Consider the following 13,295-nt stretch of genomic DNA (forward strand, 5'->3'; position numbering starts at 1 on the left):
AATTTGCTGACAGATAAAACTGAAGTGGCTGCCAGGTGGAAGCAACACTTCGAGACTTTGTTGAATGGAGGAAGTGACGGTGCATCGGTGAACAGAATAAATATTAGCGACGATGGACAAGCTGTGGAGTCACCTACACTGGATAAGGTTAAAAAAGCTATTAAAGAGCTGAAAAACAATAAGGCTGCGGGGAAGGACCAGCTCCCGGCTGAACTTCTCAAACATGGCAGTGAGCAGCTTTATGAAGTTCTGCACCATATTATGTCGAAAATATGGGAAGACGAGGAAATGCCTGCTAGCTGGTTGGACGGCCTCATTTGCCCTCTCTTTCAGAAAGGGCACAGACTGGAGTGCGCCAATTACCGAGGAATAACCCTCCTTAATTCGGCGTACAAAATTATGTCCCGTATTCTGTTCAACAGATTGAGACCGCTTGAAGAGTCCTTCGTCGGCGAATACCAAGCAGGTTTTCGTGAGGCCGATCAACGACGGATCAAATGTTTACCCTGAGACAAATCCTTGATAAATTCCGGGAGTACAACTTGCAGACACATCATCTGTTTATTGATTTCAAGGCGGCGTACGATTCAGTGAAACGGAATGAATTATGGCAAATTATGCTTGAACATGGTTTTCCGGCGAAACTGATACGGCTGATTCGTATAACGTTGGACGGATCGAAATCAAGTGTAAGGGTTGCGGATGAAATATCGACGTCATTTGTTACCTTAGATGGATTAAAGCAGGGTGATGCACTCTCGAACCTACTGTTCAATATAGCGCTCGAGGGAGCGATTAGGAGATCTGGTGTGCAAAGAAGCGGTACCATTATCACAAAATCGCATATGCTCCTGGGATTTGCGGACGATATCGATATTATCGGAATTGATCGCCGTGCCGTGGAAGAGGCTTTTGCGCCTTTTAAGAGGGAGACAGCGAGGATTGGACTCACGATCAATACCAGCAAAACGAAGTACATGGTCGCTGGCAATCAACGTGGGTTCATTAGTGGTGGTGGTAGCGAAATAGTGCTGGATGGTGAAAAATTTGAAGTGGTGGAAGAATGTGTATCTTGGAACATTAGTGACGTGCGATAATGATGTTACCCGCGAGGTGAAAAGGCGTATTGCAGCTGCAAATAGGGCTTATTACGGACTTCGTAACCAGCTTAAGTCCCGTAGTCTGCAAACGAAAACAAAACTCGCGCTGTATACTACTCTGATTCTTCCGGTGGCTTTATACGGCCATGAGACATGGACGTTAAAGGAGGCTGATCGGAGAGCTCTCGGAGTGTTTGAGCGTAAGGTGTTGCGGACAATACTTGGCGGTAAACAGGAGAACGGTATCAGGCGGCGTCGCATGAATCACGAGTTGTACCAGGTGTATACAGGGCTGGATATTATTAAGCTTATGCAACACGGCAGACTACGGTAGGCTGGCCACGATGTTAGTATGCCGGAAAAACGTCAAGCGAAGATAATAGAAAACCCGGAAGAGGCCGCAGGCTTCGTGGATGGCCGCGTGCACGATGGCTTTTTGCAGTTGAAGAGGACCTGAGGGCGCTCAATGTTCAGAGCGACTGGAAGCGATTGGCCCAGGATCGAGTCCAGTGGAGAAGGATACTCTATTCGGCGTAGGTTCATCGATGAGCTGTAGCCCATCAAGTATCAAGTAGTAGAGATTTTGGCCAAACAAATGAAACTATTCTAGGACGGCTATTAACGGCATTGTGTGCCCTAAGGCAAAAGTCTCCTTCAGTAACACAAGCTTGCCTCGGAACACGGTAAGAGGTAAAAGTTCATGCAGAAGATTTGAAAACTACGTTACGTGAAAAAGCTGCCTGCTTCAAATTCTACTCTCTTGCAATCGATGATAGTACTGATGATAAAAATAGGTACATAAAGTAGTCTTCATAAGGGAAGGTAATGATTATCTTTAAATCACTGAGGAATTGGCAGCTTTGATCCCAATGATGACCGGAAAAGACCTGAGGGGAACTGTTAAGACCTGTATGAAGGAGCTTGTATACTCCTTTAAAAACTTAAGTAGCCTTATGTACAACTGATGGAGCCGGCATCGGCAATAAAGGGAAAGAACGCTGGCGTCGCTTCCAAAAAAGTAAAAACTATCACAAAGGCATGGTTATGACGGAAATGGAGGCTTTGCTGTATTGTTGCTTTTCGTTGACTAAGCCGTTGTGCCAGGCTTAAAAGATTTTATTCTATTCGAAACAAAATCGCACGATTTGATAGAGAAAAACCAATGCCAAAACTAATAGATTCCGGATACTCGCCCATCCTTAGCTTTTCCAGATATTACCAAAAATCTCAATGAATCAAAGCTACACGAATAAACATGTCGAAATTTTCCACATTAAAGATTTTGTAATGAATTGGCACGAATATAGTTGCTGTAAATTTATAGGCGAATAGCACATCTGAAAACAATTGTTCGTGTATGCTGCAAGTAAGCAAAGGTGGAGTGCGTGTTGGCTCTTGTTTTGGTAAACAATTGGTGCTTGATCGGACATGTTTCAGGTAGGATTTAGAACATTCGTATATGTAATCCGAGTTTTTGGTTCTGTTTTTAATTAATTGCATATTATTCGGCAACTCGGCCGTACCATTTTTTGTTAAATATCTTGGCTGTGCATATGCACATCACATGTTTCGAAATGGACAATTTGATATGAAATTTGCGAAAAAGAATCCACGTGTCTTGGAGGGACTCGGACCCTCAACCTCCTACTCTCTAGATAGGCGTGATAACCCCTACACAACAAGACCACTTAAAGGTCACATTTGCGGAAAAGCCATCAGAATCCGAGTACCAACCTCCACCGCGGTTAGCTCTTTCTTGCAAATTGAATATCTTTCGGATGCTTTCGTACGAATAATAAGCAATTAATTGTAATCCAGTGTCGGTCTTCCACCGTCATTAGTCGTCTGAGTACACGCAGGTGTAGGGCAATCAAACTCATCAAATGCTTTAGCCAAGCAAGCCTTTGGCACAGCAGAGTTTGATTGATTCGCACACTATACAAATCCGCCCAGCTCGTTGTAGGGGGAATAGAGTGCGATCATCTTGTTTAATAAACAATGTGCACTCGCTTGACTGTGGATATACAACAATAAAGCACATGTGGAGATTGGACAAATCAAGCATCCGAAAGATATTCAATTTGCAAAAGAGAGATAACCGCGGTTCCGTAAACGTGACCTTTAAGAGGTCTTGTTGTGTTGGGGTTATCACGCCTATCTAAAAAGTAGGAGGTTGAGGGTTCGAGACACGTGGATTCTTTTTCGCAAATTTCATATCAATTTGTCCATTTCGAAATATGTGCTGTGCATATGCACAGACAAGATATTTAACAAAAAATCTGTTTTTAATGTTCAGTGGATAAGTGTGCGGTTGAACGTGTTTTGTATATGATGCGAAACATTTATAAGATCCGGGTTACTTTGTCCTCCTTTGGACGGTTCGTAAGTAAATTGATGAATATATTTTTATAATTTGCAGCATATACTTTTATTGACAAACGCTCTATCTTGTCGATAGAGCTGCCTATTATTCACCTTACCCACTAACAATAATTTTCCTCCCGGAGACATCTATGAAGGTAGTATAGGTTCCCTGGGCATAAAAGTATCATCGTGTTAGCCTCATGATATACGAATGCAAAAATGGTACTTTGGCTTAGAAACCTCGCAGTTAATAACTGTGGAAGTGCCAAATGAACACTAAGCTGCGAGGCGGCAATATCCCAGTGGGGGATGTAATGCCAATAAGAAGAAGAAGACAACGGTGTTTAGTTTTTCTCTAAAGATTTTGTTGGCCATTCTGGAAAAATGAGAAAAACTTTGATTAATTATATAAAAAGTTTTTTTTCCCTCAGATGAGGTTCTTCCTCCCAACACAGTGGAACCAAATTCCCAATGTCATGTCCATCAAGCCGAAACCTTACTATAATCCATTTGTAATGCGCTAACCGATGCTGCCGATCTGAAAGACAAAAACTTCTACAGTCAACTCAATGTCGTCGTAGATAGAACTCCGAGGGGTGATATCAAGATCTGTTTGGGCGACTTCAATGCGAAGATCGGATCCAACAACTCGAACCATGAGCGCATGGTCTCGGAGAAATGAGCGAAAACGGAGAGCTGTTTGCAGAATTTTGTGGTAATAACGACATGGTGATCGGGAGATCGCTCTTCCCTCATCGACCGGTTCACAACGTCACGTGGGTCTCCCGTGACGGCTTTACAAAAAATCAAATCGACCACATCTGCATGAGCCGAAAATGGAAACGGAGCCTTCTTGATGTACGGAATAAACGTAGTACCGATAACGCGTCTGATCATCACCTCCTCATCGGCGAAATACGCCTGCGTATTGCGCGGATTTGTCGGCAGGAGGAAAGAGTTGGACGACGATTCAACACACGCCGACTGGAAGTGGCAGTGGTGAAACGGTCCTTCGTTGATGAACTGGAGACGCGTGCTGCAAATATTCCGGAAGGTGGCAGCGTGGAAGACCAATGGACCGCCATCAAGAATGCCTTCATCGCCACCAGCGAGAACAATCTCGGCGAACTGCGCACCCAGAGAAAACGATGGATCACCGATAAGACCTGGAGGAAGATAGAGGAGCGAAGAGAAGCCAAAGCTGCGATAGAGCGATCAAAAAACAGAGGAGCCAAATTCTTAGCCTGTCAACGAAACGCGGCTCTTGAGAAGTAAGTAAAACGCTCATGTTGACGGGACAAGCAAACGTGGGCAAACTCTCTGGCCGACGAAGGAGAGAGAGCCGCCGAAACCGGGGACATTCGCCTACTCTACGATATCTCACGACGCTTAAGCGGGGCGAAGATGAATGCAACGATGCCTGTGAAAAACGCGAATGATCAGTTATTGACCGACCCAACTGATCATCTGAAACGCTGGTTCGAGCACTTCGAACAACTTTTTCAAGTCCCAGCCAGGCCATCACCACCTCGGCATGATCTGCCTAGGAGCCGACGTATGACACGCGTCAATACCGAAGCTCTATCAATGCTAGACATTCGAACAGCCATCCAAAGCATGAAATCAAATAAAGCCCCAGGGGTCGATCGCATATCAGCCGAGATGCTCAAAGCTGACCCCATGACATCCGCTCAACTACTGCATCGTTTATTTCGTAATATCTGGGACACTGCAACTTTCCCGGTCGACTGGATGCAAGGTATCTTAGTAAAGGTGCCCAAAAAGGGTGACCTGACTGTATGCGATAACTGGTGAGGCATTATGTTGCTGTGTACCGTTCTCCAAGTTCTATGAAAAATTATCCTAGCCGGGATTCAGGAGAAGATCGATGTGACTTTCCTGCGGCAGCAGGCCGGATTTCGTGCCAGAAGATCCTGTGTGGACCATATTGTCACGCTCCATATCATTCTGGAACAGGTCAACGAATTCCAAGAGTCCCTTTACTTGGTATTCATTGACTACGAAAAAGCTTTCGACCGTCTCAATCACGAGAATATGTGGGGCGCCCTAAGACGCAAGGGAGTTCCTGAGAAAATCATCGGCCTCATCGAGGCACATTACGAGACCTTTTCGTGTACAGTGCTGCACAATGGGGTCCTGTCCGACCCTATCCGGGTGGTAGCTGGTGTGAGGCAAGGGTGTATTCTATCACCGTTACTGTTCCTCATCGTAATTGATGAGATTCTGAAAGATGCGATTGACCGTGAACCAAACCGCGGGCTGTTATGGCAGCCTATAACCATGGAGCACCTAAACGACTTCAAATTGGCTGATGACGCTGCACTCCTCGCGCAACGGCGCTCTGATATGCAGAGTAAGCTCAACGACCTTGCCGAGCGCTCCTCCTCGGCAGGTTTAGTCATCAACGTCAACAAAACCAAATCGTTGGATGTAAACACCAGTGGAGAATGTTGAAAGCTTCCAATATCTTGGTAGCCAGATGGCGTCAGACGGCGGTACCAAGATTGACATAGGCGCACGGATCAAGAAAGCAAGGGCTGCCTTTGCGAGTTTAAGAAATATCTGGAAAATACGAATTTCCAATTCTAACGTGAAATCTGTGCTGTTATGCGCTAGCAAAACATGGTGTGTATCAATGGAGAACACTCAACGGCTGCAGGTGTTTATGACCAGATGCCTGTGGTATATAATTCGGGCCTGGTGGCCTCACAACTGGATCTCAAGCAACGAGCTCCATCGTCGATGTCACCAGAGGCCGACAGCAACAGAAATTCGGGATCGGAAGTAGGGCTGGGTCGGCCACACTCTACGTAGGGGCGGAAACGAAATCTGTAAACAAGCATTAGACTGTAAACAAGAATTAGAACCCAGCGGAGAGGCAGACCCAGAGGCTCATGGCGGCGAAGCCTCAATAAAGAAATAAAAGAAGTCGACCGAAGTCTAACCTGGCAACAGGTTAAAGCGATAGCCGGGCAACGCTCAGGATGGAGATCTTTCAAGTCGACCCTTTGCACCACCGGAGGCACAGGATCCATAAGTAAGTAAGTAAATGTCCATCAATTATTTCATTAATTACGCGACGCAGAGAATACACTATTTGAACAAGCTAATTCAGCAAAAAGGAATCATGTAACTACTATTCCGATGTTGGTTTTTCATTATAGCACTCAAATGAGTGTTATAATGGAATGTTGAACGTTCATTACGTGCTGAAAAAACATCTGTTTGCAACTAGTTGCACAAACTACTATTTTGCAATCCCTGATCGTAATAGGTATCATGATTTTTTTTGGGAAAAAATTACCGAGGTTAAGTAAATAAAACTGAATCATTTTGGTCTAGATTTGTCATACTAAAACCTATTTTCGTCATTGCAAAAAAAATAGTGTGTGCTACTCGTTGCAAAACTCGATTTTTTCAGCACCATGTATTTATAAACACTCATAGTATTTATAAACGTACAACTCGTTTAATATAAGTATCCATTTGCTTTACATTCTCCTCTATTGTCAATATGGGAGCTCCTTAGTTCTACTAAAACCCAAAAAAAATCATATCACCCTCAATCGAAAATTTGAAGTGAGTTTTCCCTAAACAAGTTGATTCTTAGCAAGAACTGTTATCCTCATGAGAACCTGCTCTAGCTACGCTTGTGAAATGATTTGATGACCAATCAGCTGGCGGAGCAATTCCCAAATTTAGGTCAAGGTCATTTGTTCCACTTTAACGCTTCCACGAAAACTGAAAAATCGTCAATCATCGTCAGCATCGCAGTTGTTTGTCGTAGGCGAGAGCTTCCTAAATTACCAAATTCCGCAACCTACCCGTATTTAAGGAGAGTGTGTTCTCATATGCACCAATAGAAGCAGACACCATCAGACTAGGCGAACCGAAGTTGAATGAAAAATTTATGGTAGGTATTTATCGGCATGGGGGTGACAATTGGTCATCGATTTTATGAATAATTTTGAAGCACAGCTGGAAGTCCATAAAACTGTAATTTATTTTAAAATAGTTTTCATGCTCTTAAATCATAAATACTATCCTATTTCAAACATTGTCAGCCCCCATGACGTTACCTACTAACGATTCTATATGTTATTGCTTTTAAGGGTACCTCTTAAAATCTTGTGTCTGATCATATATTTCCCTTATGTCAGACGGAGTGTCGTCTTCCTCCCACGACTACGACATCCAAAATGACCTCATCAGCATGGCGTCGAGCTGACGACAATCACCCCATTTCTTGTATGCCCAATTTTCACTAATCAAAGTTCGTTTCTCTTTTCTCTGCTTCCATTCTCCAACTCGTTTCAGGTTCTTCTTGCGGAAATTGCGGAGCCACATCTTCGCGGACTGCTCATCGGGGTGCCGTTCGTATCCTATTCGTTGGGAATCCTTCTGGTGTATGCTTTGGGCAGCTTCCTGCACTGGAGGGACGTGGCTTGGGCCGGTACGGTCCTGCCGGTTTTATCATTTCTCGCAATTGCACTGATGCCAGAAACTCCGGTCTATTTGGCGCGAAACAATCAGCTGCAGAAGGCCGCAAAAGCGTTGCACTGGCTTCGCGGCTGCCCGATACAAGCCAAACGTGAGTTGGTTCAGTTGATCATACGATTCCGCAATGAAACGGTCGAAGGCCAAAAAAGCGGCCTCTGGAAAACACTGACAGAGATTGCGCTAGTTAAGCCGCTAATTATCATAAACGGGTTTCATTTACTGCTGGTTATGTCCGGGACGTACTTGGTGGTGTTCTACGCGGTAGACATCATCTCCGACATGGGAGGTAGCGATATCAATACGATGCAAGCCGCTGTATTGACAGCCGTGGTTCGACTAGTGTTCACCTGCCTGTACTGTTTCTTGCTGTTGAAGATGAATCGGCGGACGATGGTCATCGGAAGCGGAATCGGATCTGGGTTAAGTTGTTTGGTGATTGCCATTTTCATGTATGCCCGAGTGGATGCCTTAAAGACATCAATGGACACCTACGTGATGGCGGTGCTGATATTGATCTACATCGGAGCGAATACCGGATTCATGACCATGCCGGGGATCATGATCGGAGAGCTGCTGCCGGCTAAGATACGTGGTCAGATAGCAGGATATCTGTTTACTATATTTAATTTATTGTTATTTGGAATTGCGAAAGCGTTTCCCTACATTAAGGAAGTGCTCAAAACGCAAGGACTGTTCCTGGTATTCGGGATGGCTTCGTTCGGTGTTTCCCTTTTGGTATTCCTGATGCTGCCCGAAACGAAAGGTAGGACGCTGCACGACATCGAGGACTACTTCAGACAACGGAATTGGTTCTGGTTGAATAGGAGGCTGAGCCGTGTGAAGGGAGAAATTGGAATCGAGGAAGAAGGGACACCACTGAAGGATGTGAAGAAGTGAAGTGAACCGGATTATAGACAAAATAAGACCATATTGTACAGCAACTTGTAAATTTTTGTAAATACCTGCGTAGTACATATTGATAGATAGTAGTTTTATTTTAATTGATCAATTAGTAAGCATATAAGACATCGATGTGGTGATTGTATCAAATTGATTGATGTCAGGTCTGTCGATGTAAAGCTGTAGCCATCTCTTCAAAAAGAAGGATTTGACCAAATCCAAGATAGTAATAAATTATAATAAATATTCTGACCACTGACGGAAAATTTAGCAACGGTAGCCTCATTAAGATGTTCCTACTTATAAATAAATTCGAAGTACCCGTTATATCCCTCATAATTCATTCAATCTTTCTTGCTGGCCAAAGTTTGCAAAAGCCTTACGTGCAATCATAAATAAACGGGAGCTTTGTGCAAAACCTAATCAACGCATTACTATTTTTCTGATTCAACCCGGCAATAATGAATCCCCCTACGCAATGCAGCGGAACGGCGACGGACACGGAAAGATATGCCAGTTAGCCCATATTTTTTCCGTGATGATGATGGTACTACCATATATTGTAGCAAGGCACCTGCCTATCATATCTGACAAATGTAGCATTTTACTGAAATCTGACTGATCTGACTAAAATGACTTCAGTAAAATTCCAGTAACTACGCCGGATAAAATCTTATCTTCTCGCTGGCGTAGACCCCTTTCCGTTTTGGCAACACGATCGGAACATTAACAACAACATCGCTAACCAACGCACAATTGATCCGGATAGACACGTTATTACGGATCGACTTCTGAAATATTTAGGATACCTCAAGGAGTTTGCAAATATTTTTTTTTGCCATTACAAGTTAATTAAGCAACATGATTAGTAATTAAATAATAATTAATAATCAATTGATAATTAATTATGAATTATTCAGAGATCCACTAGGAATATTTGATTTTTTAATTTCTTTGGAGTTCCGAGTTCCGTCCGTTAAAACTCTTGAAATTTTCTGGAAATTCATTATAACTTTGATTAAAGTGAAATTATTTGGGGTTCCTAAGCATTTTTGTGTAGATATCAATATATTATTTGAGATATTGCTTGGAAGTTTATTTATTTTAAGAGACTTCTGAAAATTTACTAGAATTATTTTGATTTTCCAAGATTCATTCAAAATAGAAAAAAAATCAATTTACTTAAGTCACACCAGTTAATCCAGGAATTCCTCCAAAAGTTCAACAAAAAAGTTTCCCCAGGACTTCCTCCGCAGTTTATGTCAGGAAATCTTCCAGGTATTGCTCCGAAAGCTCCTATAGGTATACTTCAAAAAGCTCCACTAGGAATTTCTCCCGGATTTCTTCCGAAAGTGCCCCGAGCAACTTCTAATTCATCCGGAAGTTCTTCCAGGAATTCTTCCGTAAGTTACAAGAGAAATTCCTCCGGAAGTTTCTCGAAGATTTCTTCTAGAAGTTACTTCAGAAATTCCTTCGAAAGATCTTTCGGATGCTTCTCCAGAAATTCCTTCGGAAGATCTTCCGGATGCTCCAGGAATTCTCCGGCAGGTTTCTCGAGGAATTATTCCGGAGGCTTCTCCAGAAATCCTTTCACGAACACCTTGGGAAGTTCCTTCATCAATTCTTTTGGAAGTTCCTCCAGGAATTCCTTCGAAAATTCCTCCAGTAATTCCTCCAAAAATTCCTGCAGAAATACCTCCATAAATTCCATCGAAAGATCTTCCGGGTATATTGTATCGGAATTCCTCCGGGAATTCCTCAGGAAGTTCCTTCGGGAAATCCTCCGTAAATTCCTTTGAGAACTCCTCCGGAAGTTCCTCCAGGAATTTCTTTGGAAGTTCCTTCAGGAATTTTTCCGGAAATTCCTTCAATATTTGTTTCGGAAGGTCCTCCAGGAATTCTTCCGTAAATTCGTCCAGGAATTTCTGCATAAGTTTCTTCAGCAATTCCTTCGGAAGTTCCTCCATGAACTCCTTCGGAAGTTCTTCCAGAAGTCCCTCCGGAAGTTCCTTTGGAAGTTCTTCCGGGAGTTCCTTCGGAAGTTCCTCCAGGATTTCCTTCGAAACTTTCTCTAGAAATTCCTTTGGAACTTCCTCCAGGCATTCCTTCTCAAGTTCCTCCAGGAATTCCTTCGGAAGTATTTCCAGGAATTCCTTCGAAAGTTCATCCAGGAATCCCTTCGGAAGTTCCTCCAGGAATTTCTTCGGAAGTTCCTCCAAGAATTCCTGTGGAAATTCCCCCAGTATTCCTCCGTATGTTCCTCCGGAAGCTGCTTCGGGATTTCTTTCGGAAATTCCTCCGGGAATTCCTCCGGAAGTTCCTTCAGGAATTCCATCGAGAGTTTCTCCAGTTCCGACAATCCGACGTACAATCGTGAAAAAAATCACGTAAACAAAATTTCCAGAAAAAACGCTTAGATTCCAATAAGTAAAGAAATGTGAAGTATCATGAGAAAACAAACATTCGGCAACATTCGATTTTGGCAACCTACACGGAAGAAAAAAAGTACCCAAAATTGAGCATTTTTAAACTTACTTTTGAGTTATTTTTTCTCTCCTCTTTCATCCACTCTTTCTTTTGTTGTCAAAAACAAAAGAGCCAAACAATCCAACGACGCCAGTTCAATACGGGAAGCCAATTTTGAGTTTTATTACCTGAGGTCGAAATTGAGTGAATTAAACTTACATTTGGGTAAATAAATTTTCCGTTGGGTACTTTTTTAACATGGGAGTAAAGGCAAACTACTTCGACCCTACTTACTCAATTTTGGCTTCCCGTACGGATGTTCAAGGTTGGGTGAATTAAACTCACTATTGGGTAGTTTATTTCTTCCGTGTAAATGTTCCAAACGTGTTATCAGAATCGAATGTTTTTTTTTTAGTTTTTCAGCCCGAGGTTTTGATCGGCCCATAAGGGTGCCGGGTACTGGGATTTTGTTATTCTAGAATTGTGTGCTCGGACCAGAGGGATACCGATGCCGTTTGTAATTTGAATAATGTTACTTGTCTGTCTTCAGATTGGTACGATTTCCAGAGGTGGTCACGTTCGTTGCGGGGTTGAGTTGCGATATTATTTCGGGGTCGTGTATTCCACAGAGCTGTCAAATATTGTAGCTTGGTCTTCATATTTTTGAGGTCGTCAAATTCGGTTGTAGAGGTGGATGTCCTTGAAAAAGTTTATGGTGTTTCTTTCATCCAGCTCGTTGTTGCGTAGTGCTGTGTAGGCGTTGCTGATGTTGTTGATTGACCTTGCCGGTTCAAAAACTGGGAAGACGCCAAAAATGTGATGTATAGAAAGACTGCAGTTGCTGATTTCGCAGGATCGATAGAAATTGTCATTGCCCAAATTGGGACACGTTGGTGTGTCCAGTGCGGAAGCGGAGACAACTTGGCTAGGAAGATTTTCGCCGGCAGCGTGGAGTTTTTAATCATCCGGCAGAAGTTTCTCGGTGGCCCATGCAGCTGCAGTCTCTTGTTTCACTCATAGCTTTGCATCAGGTACTGGGACTTTTTCGGCTCAGGAAACTACTGTTACGTCCAAGGTTGGCCAGAGTGTCTGCGAGTTCGTTGCCACGGATACTGGAGTGTCGGCGATGGCCTCCAGCTCCTGCATCAATGGATGTTTATTATTTGAGGAAACTAGTGCCCTAGTGCTGTCAATGCACTCGCAGATTCGGACACTGAAGCCTACTGGGGATTACTACGGCTTGAAAAATAGCCGCAGTTTCTGCTGAGTACTGCGCTCCGGTAGTCGGTAGGACTTTTCTGTCAGGTCAAGGGAGATACCGATACCTACCTTTCCGTTGACTTTGGACCCATCCGTGTAGCGGATCTCGGATTCAGGATACTTTTCCTCGATTCGGCTGCGGAACAGGGCTTGGGCTTGGTCGGGGTTCGGCTTCTTCTTCAGATGCTTTTTCATGTGGAGGTTGATCTTCGGTCCACGTTCTTGCCAGATATCACGACGGAGGCCAACTATCATGGGGAGGTTCTTGCTTCGAATTCCTTGTAAGGCTTGATTCGCTCTTTTTCGGAGTGTGCAGCGGTTGTCGTTGGCCTTGGTTCTTGCGAGGTAGCTGATGGATTTTCAGCATAGTGCTGCTGTACTCTTGAAACGGAAAGGAAGTACGCCGGCTTCGACACAGGCTGCATCCGCCGGGGTGGAGGGCAGGTGGCCGGAAACCAGTTTGATTACACGGTTTAGACCGGGGCGAGTGTTTGGGTCACTTTGGCAAAGTTCATCGATGTCAATTCCAGCCCGTAAAGGAGGCGACTGGTGATGACTGCATCAGCTACTCGGATTCGCGTTGGACGGTCGCTTCTGGTTCTTCTTCGGGATATCAGCTTCACCATGTTGATTCTGGCTTTACAGGCTTCACGGGTCCGCTTGAGATGTTCGTCGAAGAAAAGA

General features: G+C 43.8%; 1 protein-coding gene across 1 annotated transcript in view; it reads left to right on the forward strand.

Moving 5' to 3' along the window:
• Nucleotides 1-9,174, forward strand: part of LOC134222419 (facilitated trehalose transporter Tret1-like) — a 47,190-nt gene extending 38,016 nt beyond the window's left edge. Inside the window, exon 5 of the mRNA XM_062701569.1 lies at nucleotides 7,803-9,174. Within this exon, the coding sequence (XP_062557553.1) occupies nucleotides 7,803-8,882 (1,080 nt within the window). The 3' untranslated portion in view covers nucleotides 8,883-9,174. The remainder of the gene's footprint in view (nucleotides 1-7,802) is intronic.
• The last annotated feature ends 4,121 nt before the right edge of the window (nucleotides 9,175-13,295 follow it).

The sequence above is a fragment of the Armigeres subalbatus genome, chromosome 3 (assembly GCF_024139115.2).
Source record: "Armigeres subalbatus isolate Guangzhou_Male chromosome 3, GZ_Asu_2, whole genome shotgun sequence".
Taxonomy (NCBI): domain Eukaryota; kingdom Metazoa; phylum Arthropoda; class Insecta; order Diptera; family Culicidae; genus Armigeres; species Armigeres subalbatus.